At 32.5% G+C, this 20,173-nt stretch overlaps 1 protein-coding gene across 3 annotated transcripts in view; it reads left to right on the top strand.

Moving 5' to 3' along the window:
- Positions 1 to 19,201, top strand: part of Gtf2a1 (general transcription factor IIA subunit 1) — a 39,214-nt gene extending 20,013 nt beyond the window's left edge. Inside the window, exons 5-10 of one of the 3 annotated variants that reach the window (XR_013439173.1) lie at positions 408 to 483; positions 1,949 to 2,082; positions 2,470 to 2,790; positions 8,332 to 8,369; positions 9,186 to 9,275; positions 13,835 to 19,201. Coding sequence is in view for 2 of the 3 variants with exons in the window: in XM_078050654.1 (XP_077906780.1) it covers positions 408 to 483; positions 1,949 to 2,082; positions 2,470 to 2,790; positions 9,186 to 9,275; positions 13,835 to 13,942 (729 nt within the window). In the remaining variant the exon portion in view is untranslated. Of the gene's footprint in view, positions 1 to 407; positions 484 to 1,948; positions 2,083 to 2,469; positions 2,791 to 8,331; positions 8,370 to 9,185; positions 9,279 to 13,834 lie in introns of those variants that run through there. The other 2 variants (XM_078050654.1, XM_078050655.1) reach the window with 2 other exon arrangements.
- Positions 19,202 to 20,173: the final 972 nt, after the last annotated feature.

Here is a 20,173-nt window from a genome sequence, read left to right as displayed (position 1 = left end):
GGAAGCAAAGACTAGGAAAGGAAATGATCATGGAATGGTTATTTCATATATTGTATTTATGTATTTATTGCATTGTTAATGTGGGTTTCCCAAAACGTATAGAATGAATATATAAAGGATCTGTACCTTAAATCTTAAAAGATTGACAAGGTAGGAAAAAAAAATACCGGAGAGACAAACAATTACACTGTTCTATTTAATTGCTTGAAATAATTAAGTAGGTTATGTAAGCTAAGGTCTTTTTTATTTGCATCATTTTATCAAATGGGGTTTGGTCTTGTTAAAATTTCTATTTAGTGTGTACTAAACAAAATTACATATACTACTAAAACATGCTAGTGATAAGCTGAAATGCTTTTATGTATAATGTAGTTTTGATATTTTCCTTTTGTTTTTATTTTTTTCAGAGTGCTGCTGCTACAGCTGCTACCTTGGCACTCCCTGCAGGTGTGACTCCTGTTCAACAGATATTAACAAATTCAGGTAATGAGGAACAACAGAACCATTGTTAAATATAATTCAGAAAATTGCACCATCTAACCCTTGTATTTTGATTTCATTGAAAGACAGTACTAATACTTCTTTTATCATTTGGTTTAGGTTGTTAAAATAATTTTGAGGGCTGTAACATACAACTGTAATCATTGTTGAGGATGCAATAGAGAAGATGAAAATTGCTCTTGAGCTTTTGATCGTGAATGAGAACCAACCCTATTATTGAAGAAGTATGGTTATATAGAAATGCTCGTTTACTGTATTACTAAGCGTATTTATCTTGTCAAAGGAGATAAACTTGACTCATTTGAACTAATTTGTGTTTTCAAAGTAAATCCTATGGTGCCTTAAGAGCAAATTCATTGCATGCTATTAGGCATAGTCTCTCCTATTGATTGACTAAAGACCAATGTTTAGCATACGATTTTTGGTGATATTAGTGTTTGAAAACTTACCACATTTATTTTTTAGTTGTTGATGGACCTATATTTTATTTTTTTATATGTGGTGCTGAGAATCGAAGCTAGTGCCTCACACATGCTAGGCACGTGTTCTACCACTGAGCTACAACCCAGCCCCTATCCACAAGATTTTAAGTATTATGTCCCTAATCTTCATTTTATTGCCTTTTGGGAGGAGTGGTGGAGACTGGGGAAGTTGATTTACCATTGTGCCAAATCCCCAGTCCTTTTTAATTTTTGAGACAGGGTCTTGCTAAGTTCCTGAGGGCCTCACTGAACTACTGAGGCTGTCCTCAAACTTAAGATCCTCCTGCTCAACCACCAGGAATTCAGGTGTGCACCACTATGCCTGTCTGACCCAACCTTATTTTATTTGTATTTGTTGTTTTTGTTACTTTGTTAATTTTCTAAATTTGTGAAGAACAAATTAGGGACTTGTCTTATTACATATTTTATTAACATATGTTTGTTATTTCATTCAAGATCCTGGGTCATCTAAAGCAACCTATTAGGAGTGTTTGGTTCTGTATATATATATGCCAGTCACATAATTAGTTTTATGTGACAGTGATGACTGGTTCAGCAAACTTTTGTTTTTGTTTCTTCAAAGCTTTAAAAATGAATAGCCCATAAAATGTCTTATTTTCTTATTGCTTTCTTGACTGTTAGCATATGAACAAAGATAATTTAAGCTTAGTTCAAGTCTTATATTCTGTTTTTAAAATCTTACTGAAAAACAGCTGAATGAGGATAATAAATTTGGAAAATGTATCATTTTAAGCAATGTGTCTGAACATGGAGGGAAGTTAGGGAAGGTATTAATTATAGTTTACTGTGTATAGATATTAGACCTTAAAAAAACTGTTAGACTTCTGACTTGATAATTCCTGGGTTTTTCAGTGGTTTGACATTTCTTTCTTTCTTTTATTTTTTTATTTGAGACGGTCACTGCTAAAGTGGTAACTTAGAATACATGCTTTTTTTTGCTTTAGGCCAGCTTCTTCAGGTGGTCAGAGCAGCCAATGGTGCCCAATATATCTTTCAGCCTCAGCAGTCAGTGGTTCTACAACAGCAGGTTATTCCACAAATGCAGCCTGGTGGAGTACAAGCTCCTGTTATACAACAGGTAAAAGAATTTTAGTTAAGATTCCTTTTTCAACTTCTGTATGGATTCCTTGAGTGGGTCCCTTCTCTTTGCCCATGGTTTTATATATACAAATACTTAGAATCAAGCAAATAAATGAATAACTTGGATAGCTCTCCTTGGTCAGTGACTGGTATATACACAATTAATGCTCACTAAATGAAGCAATTACCTTTAGCAGATATTTTTCTTTCAGAAATTTAAATGGCAAAATAGAAATTTAGTGGTTCAGTACTAGTTAAACATTGCTTTTTTACTTAGGTAGTGTTAACTGTGTATGAGATATGGACTATTTCTGGTGATTCTAATATTTGAACCAATTTCTTCCCTGTAACTAGTTCCTAATAATGTGGTTTTCTTTTGCTGTAGGTTCTTGCCCCTCTTCCTGGAGGGATTACACCACAGACTGGTGTTATCATCCAGCCTCAGCAAATATTATTTACAGGAAATAAGACTCAAGTTATACCTACAACAGTGGCAGCGCCCACACCAGCACAAGCACAGATAACTGCAGCTGGCCAGCAGCAACCACAGGCCCAGCCTGCTCAACAGCAAGCTCCATTGGTATTACAAGTTGATGGAACTGGGGATACCTCATCTGAAGAAGATGAAGACGAAGAAGAAGACTATGATGATGATGAAGAGGAGGATAAAGAGAAAGATGGAGCTGAAGATGGACAGGTAGAAGAAGTAAGTCTCTAGTAAAAGACTTGGAAAGAGAGTTCAGTCCAATGATTTCGTTTTACAAAGGCCAGATGTTTTTTCTGATATGTGGATGCTGATCCATAATGGGGGGCAGGGACAAAGGAAGAATGGAGGAACTTTGGATTGGACAGAGGGAAAGGGGTATGGAGGTGGGGAAGGATGGTAGAATGAAACAGACGTTATTACTCTATGTACATGTATGATTGCATGAATGGTGGTGTGACTTATGCATTGTGTACAACCAGAGAAATGAAAAGTTGTGCTCATTTGTGTGTAATGAGTTAAAATGCATTCTGCTGTCATAATAATTAGAACAAATAATTTAAAAAATAATAATTTTGTTTTATTTGGTGCCAAACTGACAAATTAGATCCTATTTTTCCAGAGGTTGTTAGGTGCTGTAAACCTAAGACTTTAAAAATATAGTTAGTCTTCTTTTTTTTCTTTTTTTTAAGGGAGAGAGAGAGAGATAATTTTTTTAATATTTTTTATTTTTCGGTGGACACAACATCTTTATTTTATTTTTATGTGGTACTGAGGATCGAATCCAGTGCACGCCAGGCGAGCGTGCTACCGCTTGGGCTACATCCTCCGCCCTAGATTCTTCTTTAATGTAGTGTTTAGATTGTTGTGGCTATATTTATCTTCATATAAAACATAATTATTTGCTATAACTGATAATAAATTTATATATCCCAAATAAAATTGCATTAACAAGAATAGTGAAGACAGTGCTGCCAGTAATTCTAATTCCTGGGCTTATGCATTCATAATATGGCTTAAACATATGACATTGGTAGAACAGATAGAAAGTAGTTGATCTTTTACTTAAGTAATTGAAAAGGAATGGCAACATTTGGCAGAGAAGGGAAACTCAAGAAAAACCAAATGTCAGGAATTTTTTTTTGGTTTTGGACCATGTTAGATACCAGTTTCTTAATAATCTTATCACCCTTTTAATGTCTTTTCTTCTAGAAACCTATTAATATTTTTGCTTTCTCTATTGTTCCGGGGTAGTTATTTGTGTCCATGATGATATTTGTCCCGCACAGTTTTCCTTGTTAATTGCTTTCCTCAGCCTAAGATGCAATCTTTTAAAAAAATCTTTGCAAAAAGTCCTTCTAAATTAGCTAACTATTTTTTACAGTTTATTATTAAATATAGAATAAAAATGAATAAGAAATATTTAAAAATATAAATATCTTGATGTCCATCTAGTTAAAAAATTTTTTTTTCCATTCTGTGTGTTTTCTGGGGATACATATATGTGTTTCTTTTAAGTATTACACATAGCATAAATTTGGTGGATCCCAAGTCATGCACATCTTCAGCTTTACAATAAAATCCCAAGTTGTACTGATCACATTCCTGCCATTCAGTACATAATTGTGTAGGTGTCAGCACATCTTCATCAATTCCTATTATTGTCAGGCTCTTTAATTTTTGCCAGTCTGCTAGGTAGAAATATGTATCTTGTTTTGGTTTTAGTTTTTATTTTCTTGATTACTTGGCTTCAGCCTCTTTCCATGTATGTATTTTTTTTATTTGTATTTTATCATGTGGAAGTGCTTGTTCAGTTTTCTGCCCATTTGTTTTGTTTATACTGGCGATTGAACTCAAGGGCACTCAAACACTGAGCCACATCCCCAACCCTATTTTTGTATTTTATTTAGAGACAGGGTCTCACTGAGTTGCTTAGTGCCTCCTTTTGCTAAGGGCTTTAAATATACAATTCTACCTCAGCTTCCTGAGCTGCTGGGATTACAGGCGTGTGCCACTGTGCCTGGCTCTGCGCATTTTTTATTCCCTATAATTTTGGGAATTTTTTGTATTGCTGGGGATCAAACCCAGGACCTCTCTTGCATTCTAGGCAAGCACTGTACCACTGAACTATACCCCTAGCTCTTCTTTATAATCTTGATGTCCCCTAACTGATATGTTCTTAGGTTTTCTTCTATTTGCTGATAGTATGGAAATATATAGAGCTTTTAATATTCATCATTGATGTACCCACCTTCCTAATGTTTTTGTTAATTCTAATAATGTCTGTGTAGATTTTTTTGTATTTCCTTAAGGATGATCACAGTATTTGTCAAAATGGCTGTTTTTCTTGCCTTATTGGCTAAGCCTTCCAGAACAATATTGATGAGAATTGGTGACAGTTCTTTTTTTTTTTTATTAATATTTATTTTTTAGTTGTAGTTGGACAAAATTTCTTTCTTTATTTATTTATATGTGGTGCTGAGGATCGAACCCAGGGCCTCGTATGTGATAGGCGAACACTGTACTGGTGAGCCACAATGCCAGCCCACTCTTGTCATGTTCTTAAACTTAAAAATAATCTTTCTTATGATTCACTAGTAAGTATATTTTGTTTTGTTTTTTGGATACCCTATATCAGATTAAGGATCTTCCTTTCTAAATTAAGAACTTTGCTTATCTTTTGTTGTATTTTGTTAAATGTTTTCGTAAGCTGTTAATCATATAACTTCTCTCCCTTAGTCTTTCGTTATTAATGATTTTCATTAATTGGTTTGTTTGCAAACCATTATTGGATTCCTGGGATAGCAAAACTTGATCATTAAATATTACCCTTTTTATTTGAATTGTTGAATTGACTTTGTTCAGGACTTTTGCATGTGTATTCATGATAACTGTGATTCTCCATTCTCATATTCTTCTCACCAGGTCTTCAGGTTAGTGGTTGGTAGTCTCATTAAATAAATCTTGAAAGTTTTTTCAATATTCAACTTTGAATATTTTTTTTCTTTAAAACGGTATCTAATTCTTCTGTGAATATTTCTTAAAACATACTGCTAAAAATGTGTGGGCCTATTATCTTCTTAGTTGTTTTTTATTTTAATTAAAAAAAATTTTGTAGTGGTAGGTGGACAGAATGCCTTTATTTTATTTATTCATTTTTATGTGGTGCTGAGGATTGAACCCAACGCCTCACATGTGCTAGGCAAGAGCTCTTCCACTGAGCTACAGCCCCAGCCCAGTCTCCTTAGTTTTGATCAAGTATTCTGTTTCTTTTTAGACAATCTTGATAAATTCTATTTTTTTAGGATTTTCTATATATTTATATGAATTTCCAAATTGACAAGAATAAAATTAATCGTATTATCTTTGTAATACCAGAATCATTTGTAGTCATTTTTTTCTTACTGCTAATATATTTGTTCCTTCTCTTTTCTTATTCAGTCTTGACAGAGTGTGTGGATTTCATTAGTGTTTTCAAAGAATTGGCTTTTAGCTTTATTTTTTTTCTAAATTTTTTTTCCTACTTCATAAGTTTCTATTCTGATTTAACTTTTGTAGAGAACATGATGTGTGCGATTTATGAATCCTTAGATATGTTGATTGAGACTTGTTTGTGGTCAGTTTTTAAGTATGCCATGTATTTGAAAAGTGTATATTTATTGCAGTTATTTGCAACTGTGTTCTCTGTATGTCTATTAGATTTAGATTGTCACTAGGTTTGTTCAGATATTCTGTATCCTCATTAGTATTTATTGTATGTTTGATCCATTATTGATTTACTGAATGAAATATGTTCTGCTCTTCTACTATGATAATGGGTTTATTTCTCCCTTGTTGTTCTGTCACTTATTATGTTTTGAGCCTAAAAATAGGTACATATAAACTCAAAATTATATTTTCCCAGTGAATTGAATAATTACATAGCATCCTTATCACTAGTGATTTTTATTTATTTTATGCTAAAGTCTGTGTGATATTAATAGTCATACCAGCTTCAGATTTGATTAGAATTTACCTTATACAACTTTTTTGTTCTTTCTCTTCCAAACTTTTTGGTTCTGCACACTTTTTAGGTGTCTTTTATTAGTGGAATATTGATATTTATGCTATTAGAGTACATGAACAAAGTGCTATTCGGTAAAGGGACAAATAGTCTTTATAATAAATGATGCTGGGACAACAGTTTGCCCCCTGCCTCATATCCTACACAGAAATTAACTCAAAATGGACCACAGACCTAAATCTAAGGGCTAAAATTATTTTTTATATTGATTTTACTTTTTAAATATATGACAGCGGAATGCATCACTATACTTATTACACATATGAACACAATTTTTCATATCTCTGTATATAAAGTATGTTCACACCTATTCATTTCTTCATACATTTACTTTGGATAATGGTGTCCATCACATTCCACCAGCATTGCTAACCCCCTGCCCCTTCCTTTCCCCTCCCACCCCTCTAAGGGCTAAAATTATAAAACTGTCAGTAGAAAACATAGGGATAAATCTTCATAACCTTAGATTTGGTTATAATGGCTTATTAGACATGACACTAAAAGTAAAAGTGATTAAAGACAAAATGGACTTTCGGAGATTAAAATCTTGCATAGCAAAGGACAGTATCAAGAAGGAAAAAAGACAGTTCGCCAAAAGAAAGAAAATATTTGCAAAATCATATAACTGATAAGCGTCTAATATTCAGTATACAAAGAACTCTTAGTTCAACAACAAAAAACAACCCAATTAAAAAATGGCAAAGTTGTTTAAACAGACATTTCTCCATTATGATATATAAATAGCCCATGAGCACATGTAAAAGATGCTCAACATCATTAGTCATTAGATAAATGCAAATCACAGTAGACACCATTTTGCACATATAGGATGGTTATAATCTAAAAGGAAAGTAAATAAATGTCAATGAAGATGTGCAGAAATTGGAAGCTTTCTCTGTTGCTGGTAGGAATGTAAGATCATGTAGTTTCCATGGAAAACAGTTTGGTGATTCCTCAAAAAGTTAAGCATAGAATTAACCATATGTCCTAGCAGTTTGACTCTAAAGTATATGCAGAAGAGTATTAAAGGGCATTCAAACAAAAACTTTTACATGAATGTTCATAGGAGCACTATCCATGATATCCCAAACAGCGTAAACAACTCAAATGTCTTTCACTAGTGAATGGTCGAATAAGATGTGTATTCAGAAAGTAGAATAGAATTTATCCAGAAAAATAAATACAATACTGATACAACATTGATGTACCTTGAAAAAATACAAAGTAAAAGAAGCCAGACACAAAAGGCCACATATTATATAATTCCATTTATTTATATATATTTGTATGTGAGTGTGTCTGTGTGTGTGTATATATATACACACACACATATGCACACACACATTATATAATTTCATTGAAATGTCCAGAATAGGCAAAAAGTCAGAAAGCAGATTGGTTATTGCCAGAGGACAGAAGGGAATAGAGTACAACTCTGACTACTTAATGGGTAAGGGTGATGAGGGGTTGTGGAAGTATGTAGTTGTGATGGCTAATTTTATGAATGTGTTAGTACACCTGAACGGTGCTGTTCATGCACTTTGAATGGTTAAAATAATTTATTATGTGAAATTTACCTTAATCTGTTTTCATTTTATATTGATGATGCCTATTTTAAATTAGAAATACATCCAAATATAGCTTTGTATGAGTAGGTCTGACAACCTGTTGATTATTTGTCTCTTTTCTCCATTTATTAGAAATTTGCACCATATCTTTCATCTCTGACACAGTTGAGGTGAAGTATAATGTGGTTGGTCATTTTAAGTTCTAGTTGTGTTTTATTTTGGTCTTTTATTCTCTTTGGTACTGAGATTTCCCAGCCCATCTTGAAAAAAACAAAACCCAAAAGAATCTTTATTATACTTCATGCCTCTACCATAACCATTATAATGGTAGACAGTGCTGGTTTGTATTCAGTGTCCTGGTTCTTAATGTAAAGTTCCAACTCAGACTGATAGCCTATTAAATTATTCTTCTTTCCTCCTCCAATTTCACCAGTTTTCACTTTGCTGGTATGTAGTACCATTATCTCATTAAACCCACATATTTTCTTAGGTTGATTTCTAGGCATTTAAAAAAGTTATTATGGAGGGCTAGGGTTGTGGCTCAGCTGTAGAGTGTTCACCTCGCATGTGCAAGACCCTGTGGGTTCGATCCTCAGCACCACGTAAAAATAATTAAATAAATTAAATAAGGGTATCATGTCCAAATACAACTAAAAAAGTAAATATTTTTTTAAAAAGTTATGGAGAATTGCCTTCTCATGCTGTTCTTTTAAGAATAAAGGAAATAAAGTTGAATGTCTCTTCAGATTTGTAAGTAGTGTAGTTTAACTGTTTTAATTGTATTTAATTTCTTGCTAAATTTTCAGTAGTGTTGACAGGCTCTTAAATAACATTGGATTAACTATACTACATTCATGGTGTATATAAATATGTATTTGGCATTTGATTCTTGAAACATCGACGTCATATTTCTTTTCATTGAATATCAGAGAGGCCTTTTATAGTAATACATGGGATGTATTTATAAATTCTCTTTTTATTTATAGGAACCCCTCAATAGTGAAGATGATGTGAGTGATGAGGAAGGACAGGAACTCTTTGACACAGAAAATGTTGTTGTATGCCAATACGATAAGGTAAAGATTCATCTTCATATCAGTGACATTTTTACTTGCTTTTCAAACCATCTTGTCTGCCTCATGGGAATATTGGGACTGCTGATTAGTACCTCTTTTTTTTTTTTTTTTAATACTTTTATTTTATTTATTTTTATGGGGTGCCAGGGTTCGAATCCAGTGCCTCACGCATGCTAGCAAGCACTCTACTACTAAGCCACAACCCTGGCCCTATAAACTTAATTCTTAATTGTTCCAGAAACAGGAAACATTTTTTTTTTTTAAAGAGAGAGAGACAATTTTTTTAATATTTATTTTTTAGTTTTCGGCGGACACAGCATCTTTGTTTGTATGTGGTGCTGAGGATAGAACCCGGGCCACAAGCATGCCAGGCGAGTGCGCTACCGCTTGAGCCACATCCTCAGCCCCTGATTAGTACCTCTTTTATTCTTTTTAAAAAAATTTTTTTTAGTTATACATGAACAGAATATCTTTATTTTGTTTGTTTATTTTTATGTGGTGCTGAGGATCAAACCCAGTGCCTCACATGTGAGAGGCAAGCTCTCTGCCACTGAACCACAACCCCAGCCCCCCTTTTTTGTATTTTATAAGCAAGAATAAGAGAACAAATTTTTTAGCTTTGAAAAAATAATGAAATGGAGGAGAGGCATGATCTTTTTCTATTAAGACCATTTTTCCTTTAACAACATTGACTAACTTAATGAGATAATCTAGTTTTTCATTAGCATTGAGTACCTCAAAACTAAAAGGAGTTAATTGAATCTCTATAACTTTTTTTTTTTTTTTTTTTCCTTTAAGATGACTCAGGGGCTGGGGTTGTGGCTCAGTGATAGAGCGCTCACCTAGCACGTACGAAGTGCTGGATTTGATCCTTAGTACACATAAAAATAAATAAATAAAATAAAGGTATTGTCCAAATATAACTAAAAAATATTTTTAAAAGAAGACGACTCAGATAATAAACAGGATGGCATAATTAGATAAGTTTTGCTGAAAATAATTTAAGAATTTTATTTAGGCTTGCTATGCCTTGGTAATATTAAGGAATTTTTAAACCAAGTTCTGTGAGAATTAGCTATTGACTCTTTGTGTTCTTAATTCTTAAATTGGGTGCTCTTTCAAAGTACTTTTTTATAGTTACTGGTAGTGTTAAGATTTTTAATAATCAAGACATTTAAATTGGAATAAAATTTGTTTTTTCTGCCACTATTAAATTTAAAATGCATCCACATATTACATGGGATTTATAATTTTGTTTTATAGAGGTCTTTACCAAATGCTGAAAACTCTTAACAGAAGCAATTGAATTTTTGTTTGCAACTATTGATTTATTGAGTACCTTAAAGTCCCAGATGTTTTTCTGGGCACTGGAGCTATAATCGTGAACTTGCAAAACTTGTGCCCTGATGAAGTTTGCTTTATGTATGAAGGAAATCTTATGTGAATTTTATTGAAATTTAGCTATGCTTATCGCCAACAGCTCTAAAGGAAGAATGCCAAGATATTAGATCTTTTTTCCTAATAAAAAGATAGTCAGTCCAGTGATGTTTATAGAATAAAGTCACTGAGGTTATTGAGAGTTTCATACCATATGCTTTTGTACATTATGTTTTCTAGGTGAGTGTTCTTAATATCCTATACCATGAATACAATAACATTTAATTTTCGACTTAAACACATGTAAGCAATATGAGATTTATTAGCATACCAATAAGCTTTATTGTCAGGAAGTCTCAAGGGAACTGCTTGCAACCAAATTACCCAAAATAAATTCATGAAAATAAGATGTAATATTTATTAGGCAAAAGAGAGAGAACCTTTACCTTAACCTGCTTTCAGAAGAATATACTGCAAACTATTTTTCAATTATAAGAGAATGATTGTGTTCTTTGATCAGTACACATATTTTAAATGTTAAAATTGGTTTGTTTTGCTTCCAGATACATTAATGTTTTAAACTAAGAAATTGAAAATGGCTTTAAATAATGTGGCAAATGATTAACAGTTAACATTTTCAGAGGTCTGATTTTAAGAATTGTATTGAAGGAGTGGGGATTTGATGTTTTAACCAATACTAAATGGTAGGTGTATTTTGTGATTGGTTAAAATGACATTGAATTTGATTTGAGCCTACTTGAATATTAGGAGTTTTAGTTTGGATGCCTAAATTTTAAAATTTCAACAATGAGTTACTTGTACAAGATATCATAGAAGGAATAAGGTTTATATTGCTAGTCAAATTGGAATGTTAGTAAAATGCTAATAATGTGACAGAGTTCTCAAGTGTGACTAGATAGGACTGTTTTAGCATTTGGTGAAAATGCCACAGGTTAGAGGCTTCAGTCTTGCTTATACATAATTTTACTTTATTTTACCTTCACTTTAGGAAATTTAAGTGACTTTTCTCTTGGCATTTAGGATATTCCTTTATGAAGGACTAAGACCAATAAATGAATTGCTTTTTAAACTTTGTACTTTGTTCAAAAAAATATTTACCATTTATTAACTAATATGACTTCAGTTCTGAGTGTGTGGACTACTATTTGACCTATGAAACTTTTCTACATTATTGTTTTACAAGTTGCTATTCAGCAAAATGCTGTGTGTCCTTGATCTGTGAAATTTTTATTTTCTGGCTTTTCACCACTTGTATATAATCTCTTAGGTTGCAAACTTCCAGTTCATGCTGGAAATAAATTTCTAAACTCATTTTACAGATAATTAATGTACTTAAAGAGAATTGGAGGGGGAGACAGGTCTTTTCATTCAATAAAATTCTTATTGAGTGCATATGGTATGGTATCATAGGGTACTATTCCTAGGAGCTTGAGATACACTAGTGAACAAAAATTCTTTGTCATTGGGAAACTTGCTATAGTAGAGGTAGACAGATGCTAAAACATAATAAATAAATTAATGTAGCGCATTAGAAGCTGATATTTGCTACAGAAAAATGCAGAGAAGGGATGGGTGGGGACAAGTTTCAGTTTTAAATACAGTAGTCATAGTAAGTAGACCCTTGTAGAAGATGACATTTGAGTAAAAGAGTTGAAGGGAATTACTCTGTCATTGTTGGTGGCAGAGCCTACTTGAGTGTCAGGAGCAGCAGGGGCATGCCAGTGTGGTGAGACTCAGGTGGGGAAGCCATAAAAATAGGGAAGACAGATTGTATGGGTTATAGGCTCTTATTCTAAGTATACAGAGAAGATATTAGAAGGTTTCAAAGGGTATAATCTGATTTAATTTTAAAAGAATTACTTTGCCTTCTTTTTGAGGATAGAGTGTAGGGAGGAAGGAAGGGTTAAATAAAATAAGGAGACTATTTAGGGAGATACTATAATAATCCAAGTAAAAGATAATGGTGACTGAGACTACGCTGGTAGTATTAAAGTTGGTGGGGATTAGTGGATCATGAATGATGATTTGGAAAGTCAATAGGATTTCCTGGAATAAAGTGACTCAAATTGATGAGTAACTGGAAAAAAAGGATGATAACGCCATCAACTCAGCTGCATGTAGAGCAGGTTTAGGATATGAGAAAGAGAGTTCAGCTTTGGATATGTTAAATCTCATGTCTATCAGACATTCAGGTCATCCACTATAATATGTTAGATTTAATATTTATATTGTTTAGATTAGAGCTATAAGCAACCATTTAATGCAAGTCTCTGATCTGTTTGTTCTTTTAACTTTATTGTGTTGTTTTGTTTTTGTATTGGGAATTGAACCCAGGGGTGTTTTACTATTGAACTATATCTCCAGACCTTTTTATTTTTTATTTGAAGACAGTGTCTTACTAATTTTCTAAGGCTGGCCCCAACTTGGAATCATTTGGCCTCAGCTTCCCATGTTGCTGGGATTATAGGAGTGTGCCACTGTGCCCATCTGTTGTGCTGTTTTAGTAAGAAGAGGTGATTCTAGAGGAGGAGCATGAGTGATTTTCAATCCTATAAAAGCTTGTTTGTTTTTTAAGTCTCAAAAAGCAAAACTAGGAAGCTAATTTTAGTAAGGGATAAAATACAAAAGCCCTTGGAGAGATCTGTCCCAGAAAATAATGATTTAATTTGGAAATATTTGCTCTCTACTTCTGATCACATACAAGCAGACACTGAATTACCATTTCCCAAGAATATGCCATAGAGAGTATTTGCACCATGAAGTTTAGGCTTGGGATCTCAGAAAATATCTGTTTCTGGTAAGCACTTCTGCATTATTATATTCCATATTAGGTCTTAAGAACACTAACAAGTTTACTGAGAAGTTTCGTTTTTATAAAAGAAATTGAAACTATAATTGTATGTTTAAAAATAATTATTAACTAGTGAACACAGTAGTATGAACTATAATATATTACAGATAAATTAGTATTTCTAAAACTACCTACTGTGTTGTGGGTTGTGTTTTCTTCGGGGCAGGGTGAAGTTAAACAAGAAACCAAATTACAATAGAACATTTGGGGGGTTTTTTTGTTGTTTTTTTTTTTTGTGAATAGGCTTTTTCTTTATTTTTCTATTTTCTGATTGTATCTCTTACATTCATTTAATTTTGTTTTTGTTTAGATACACAGAAGTAAAAACAAATGGAAATTTCATCTCAAGGATGGTATTATGAATCTTAATGGAAGAGATTATATATTTTCCAAAGCCATTGGAGATGCTGAATGGTGAAGAGTTGCTTCTTTCTTTTATAAATAAAAGAAACTTTAAAAAAAAATTTAAAGTGAACAGTTTGAAACTTGGGACAAACACCAACCAAAACTTCATTTCTGCATGTCAGAAAAGTGCAGTAGAAGCAAAGCTACTGGAACAAAGATAGACCTTGACAACATAGACACTACTTCTAACTGGCAAGCCATGGAACTGTAGCACCTGGGGTTGTTGGGGTGGGGGGGTTGGGGTTTTGTGTAGGAAAACCATAATTGTCAATTTTAAATACAGGAACTTGCCACCGGTAATTAGCATGTAAAGCTTTGTCTCTATTCCTTCCTCCAACTTGGGCTCAATCAGAAGATTCTTGTTGGAATGAACTGAAGAAACTTCCCTTTTGATAGATTGAACTGAAACTGCTTATTGTATGTGGTTATATTTGGTAAAAATTGCGTGTGAGCTTTTTACAAAAGGGTAAGAATTATGGTGTTGAATTTTAATTCACTTGTATAAGAAAACAATTTAAAATTCTCATAATAGGTCTTAAATATTTTTACTTGTTATTTTCCCTTGGTAATATATAACTCTTCCTTCCCTGCTTTATGAAACATCTAAGATATAAGGAAGTAATCAGTAATCACAGTTTAGAGACAAAATTGACCCAGGAATGGATATTTATTTTAATTAGGTTTTCATACTTATTAAATGTAATTTAAAAACTTGGGTCTTATCTGAATTGTGTGGAATTAAAATGACAACTTCAATTTCCTTACAGAAAAACTGTGTAACCCTTTAAAAAGAAATTCCAAATTGGCTCCTCAGGAACACATTTTTATTTTACAAAGGTACCATCTAGCTAAAATTGTATATACATGGATATATGAAGATTTTTCTTGTTTGGCTGAAGTGTGTGCTTATATATGCATTTAGTCTTTAAGGTAAACATTCAGATAACATTCTGTATATTGATTGAAGCATAAAGGGCAGGTGGTGAGGACCTGGATTTTTATTAAACATTTTAGTAATTATAAAAGTTTCTTGTGTTTACTAGTAAAGAATTTAAAAACCTATTATTTTATTTGAACAAATTTTTTAAAAGTAACTTTGTAATTTGAGGGGAAGTTTTGGGGGGTTGAGGGAGGTGGGCAACTAATAAATAAGTACATATTTACCTCTCTTGCATTGGGTGGCCTAGAAGGGCCATTGATAATATAGACTTGGGCTCCAGTTTGCACATTGGAAAGAAACATAGAAATTTGACTTGTATATTAAAAATAATAGAACTTTAATATGTATTTAAGAATGCATAGCTCTGTATTTCTCTAAGGGGCTCTAAAGAACAATATGGCACTGCCATCTGTGTGAATCAGCTGCCTGGGAGACCTGTAGGAACATTCACCTTCACTTTTGTGTTCTAATAATTAATTCAACTTTTCATGGTTTTTCTTAACAAAATTCACATGTTTAATAAGTTACTGGTATATTGATTTTTTTTTTGTCTTCCATTGTTGTCTTCCCTTCATTTGCCTTTATGTGTTTCCAGAACTAACAGATAAACACTTTAAAGTACTTTACAAAGGAGAAAACTGTGAGCAATTATAGTGTTTATTTTTTTTAAAAAAACATATCTTTACATTTCTCAAAAGGTTAATCAACTTTTTTTTTTTTTTTTTTTTTTTTTGCCTACTTCTCACCCCACTTCCAACTTGGTCTCTTTTAACTTTTGTTCTGAATTTTGGTATAAATGGTGATGTCTGGCATTCTAGTAGTTAGGTTTTATTTAGATGCCATAACTGGTAATAGAGTTTTTATTTTGACTATTAATTTAGCTTTTTTTGAGGGGAAATTTGTTTACCCCACTACTCTCAAAGCACACACAGGTTTTTTATTTTATTTTTACTTATAAGTAAGACTAGAATGGAGGGAGTAAAATCACAGAAGTCCTGTTAGTGTCCTTTTCAGTATAGTTATTAGGAGGCTTATGTTTACTCAATGAAGAAGTCAATGACCTGAACTACCTATAAAAGTTTAGCAGTGCTGCAGTGTTGCTTAAGTAAAACTCTTTAACGTATCTAGTAGTTCTTATACTACTGAAACTTTGATTACTGTATGATGTTCAGCTCATGTCTTGGGCCCTCTTTGTAGACAAATATTCATAGTAGCATTGTATACTGGCCTATTTTTATAATTATATTTGCAAACATGAACAACCACTGCTTTCAGAATGACTCACTGGAGTTATTTTGAAGCAGGAAATAACCAGTTGTATTTGCACCTGTATATTGCATATGAATTATGATATACTTGGCAAATGCTTTTCTTCTACCTGTGAAAATTCTGAAAGCTGGTCCAAACAACACTGCATACCAAATTGTGCTCTTATGTATTATTGCATCGTGTTTCTTTTTAATCAAATAGCTTGCTTTATTTTTTATTATAGTGGCTTTTGCTATATGAATGTCACTTGCTTTGAATTTTTAATCATGCTTTTAACATTATTTAACAAATCATTTCATTAGGTTCCGTTAAAATGTCATTCCTTTGAAAAGGCAAGGGATTCCCACTTTCAGAGTTTTTAAATGAAAGTATCTTTATCCAAAGGGGAAAAATCATTCAGACTTCATAATAACCATTGCTTATTCAGAAGAGAATTTGTTTAGATTTGCACAGATGGTGATGATGGCACTTTTTACTCAAAAAACAAAAGTGCTATGGAAAATTTACAGAAAATTACTGAAGTGTGGAAGTATATCCTTTTGGCATACAAGTCTTGTTGGATGGTCATTTGTATGATCTGGTCACTTGAATGCCTGATAGCACATTTAATTTCTGTAGAGCGCTGCATGTGGCTAAAACAACTCTTCAATGTGCAATTCGATTCTAGATTAAAATGTCTGTTATATGAGGGGGATCTTTATATTAAGCTTTTATATTTTTTGAGATGTTAACATTTATGTTAATTAAATGTCATCATAATTTGCACTGTTGGCTTTTTAAAAATCAAAGTCACTAATGTTGTATAATTACAACAAGATTTGAGCATTGTGTCTAGTGATTAAAATATGTTCTTGACCAGCAAAATAGATTCTGGTTTTAGAAAATATAAAAATATAATAGCTTTTGTATAAAGGTTGTCTTTTGCTATAGTGAAAGTCAAGGATTTTTTTTTTCCTGGCTCTTATGAAGGGATTAAAAAGAATGGTCTCCCTCTAAAAGTAATTTTTTATTATCATAGCAATAATTCACTATTATTAGAGGGAAAATATTCCTTGTATAGGAAAACAGACAATTTCTTCTTGGGAGTTCCCTTTATAACTTTAGTATTTTCTTTCACTTGAGAAAATTCCTATATTTTCAGATTATTTCATTTTGAGCTTTTTTGAGCTTTTGTGCAATGTAATATTTTATTGATATGTCTTTGTATATTTTCATTTCATAATGTCTGTCTCCCACCTACGTGTCTGAATCAGCTATAGCAAATTTTGAATTTCTGGTTAAAAAGTAGTTGTTTTATATGTTTCCTCATGGGTTTGTTAGTTTTGCATTTTAATCATCTATTATGCTAAATTACTCTTGAGGTTTATACACTTCCCTTTTGAATCCTGCCTTAGTCTATCATTATTTTTCTGTGATTTAAGAAGAACAGATCAAACTATTTTTGTTTATTTTGAGGAACAAACTTTTTTCCTTCTCTTTTAGAGAATTATATTGTGTTACTAACTACTCTCTCCTTTAGTCAGATTTCCTTAAATCAGTCCAGTATACACAGGGCTACACCTTGGGGGGGAGGAACTAATCTTTTTGCTGTTCTGAGCTACTATTGTCAACTGCTGTTGTACATACTGTTATGTGTAAGGGCGTAAATATATTTATTATGTTTGTAAAATTCATTCTGTACAATTGCAGATCAAGGTTGCTCTTCTGTGATAAATGGGATATTATGTTTTAAAGACCCATCTTGGAATACAATTAGAGAACTTAGTATTTTCATGTACTAAGACCTATTTTAAGTTTAATATTTTACCTTTGCAAAACTTTAATTAAAGATGTTATTTAAAAAAGTAATGTTGCTTGCTTTGCTTACTAGCCTATGACATTATTACATAGATTATTGAATAAGATTAATACAGTTTAGAAAGGAAAGTGCTTTACCTTGTTAATGAAGATAAGTTTAACAAAAATAAGGGTGTCATTAAATTCTGCACCTTTAAGATAAGTTGGTTTAGATGTCAGTCTGAATTATTAAACTATTACCAATTCTTGATAATAGCTTTTTAAAAGTTGTATTTTCCAGGCACACAGGAATTTAGATTGGGCTCACTTCACACCAACTAAGTGTAGTTTTAATATAATTAATATTGTATTAAATGAGTATTTTCTACTTCAAAGCATAGATTACCTAGGAAAAAATTATTTAAAGCCACTATTCTCTTATTTCTTTGTCTAACTAAATCTTTTTCTCTTAGTTCAGAGTTTGTAAATATTGCTTATTAGGAAAATTGGATTATTGAGGTTTGTATTACATATTGAATATATTTTGTGTTATTTTAGACGGTATTAAATAATTAGCAGGTATTTTCATTTTATAGCTAATTCAAATGAATCATTAAGAAAGAGCTTGCCTTTTTTGTAATTTTTTTATCCTGTTACAGACTACTTTATCTAGGAAACGAGCAAATTTTAACTACTAAAATCATAATAGATATTTTATTTATTGCCAGCAAGTTTTGTATTTTGCGGTTTAATTCAAGCATCCTACATTGATAAATATCTGAATCTTTTTGGTTTCAGTTTCTCCATATGTGAAATGACAATATGATTTTAAGGATTAAAATATACGTATAAAGATTTTATAATGGTGCTTGATACAAGAGCATTTGTCGACTATTTCATTAATTTTGTAATTTGAATAATTTTAAATGACTTAGAGCTAAGACTTTCTTAAATGGTCAGAATAGCAACAGATAATCTGTGATCTGATTAAGTGATTTGAATGAGTGATTTGATGGAGCAGTGCATCTGGCCACAGCAAACAGTGTTGGAAGAAAAGTGAGTGATGGGTGCAGAAGAGGAATAATGTAACAATGGGAATCTTTATACTTTTTTTAAAAATTAACAGTATTTTAACCAATTAAAAAAAAATGGATTGTGTGGCTCAGTGACAGAGCACTTGCCTTGAAATGTGAAGAAGCTCTGGCTTCTATCCTCAGCACTACATAAAAATGAAAAAGATACTGTGTCCAATAACTAAAAAAAAATAAAGTATATTTTTGACCTAAAGATATGTCCTGATTTATGTCTAAAATAGATTGAATTTTCCTAAAGGTGTAACTAAGGTAGAACTATATTTTAAAAATTAATTATCCCGGCATCAGTAGGTCTGCCCAGTTCACTTCATTGAGAATTGTCTAGCATGGAACTTATACACCAAGGATTCCATGGGTAGAGTAGCAGTGCTAAATAGGATACATAGGGGCAGGAAAACCAAGGAAGTCCAATTGGGTTTTAAGAGACAGAACTATTTACTTTCAACAGATTGCATGAAGGATATTTGGTTTCTTTTGACAGAATAGCAAAATACCCTTCCTATTTTGCTTTATGCCAAGCAGCGAACAGTCAGTACCCCAAGGAGTCAACTGCCTCTGCATCCACAATGGGATCAAAATCTCAAATGGTCAGTATGATGCTTACAATCAGGACTTTGAATCTTGAGAGGCTGAAACAAAGTTGCAGAACTTGTCACAGGTCGTCCTATGTAATCTCTGGTGGTATGATAGTGACTGAACAAGGGTGGCAGTGGCAGCCTTAATAAGCTTTGCTAGGCAAGGCAGTGAATGGGTTCACTTTACTGGACTCCTGCCTCAGCCTAGTTTATCAGCCTTTTGATGTGCAAATAACCCAATTGATTCCTTTTCTTTCTAAAATAACCAATCTGGTTCTGTTGTTTGCAACCAAGAAACTTGATATATCTATTTGGCAATGAGCCACCATTAATATTGAGCTAGTATGAAAATTTTATTAGTCACACAAAGCAGTGTTGCTTAACAGCAAGGTTAAACAACCATAGTATGTAAACATTTCCACGTTTGTTGGTAAATTGGGACAAATAAATCTGGAAGTGATAAGGCATGTTTTAGGAATGATATCTCCCTTGCTGAGAGCTTCCCAAGTCCCCTTTTCCCCTTGGATATTCATTGTCCCATTTAAAATCTTTACCAGATAAATAAAACGGTACTATTTAAAATGTCTATA

Source organism: Ictidomys tridecemlineatus, chromosome 5, assembly GCF_052094955.1.
Source record: "Ictidomys tridecemlineatus isolate mIctTri1 chromosome 5, mIctTri1.hap1, whole genome shotgun sequence".
NCBI lineage: Eukaryota > Metazoa > Chordata > Mammalia > Rodentia > Sciuridae > Ictidomys > Ictidomys tridecemlineatus.
This window is presented reverse-complemented; position numbering and strand designations above follow the sequence as displayed.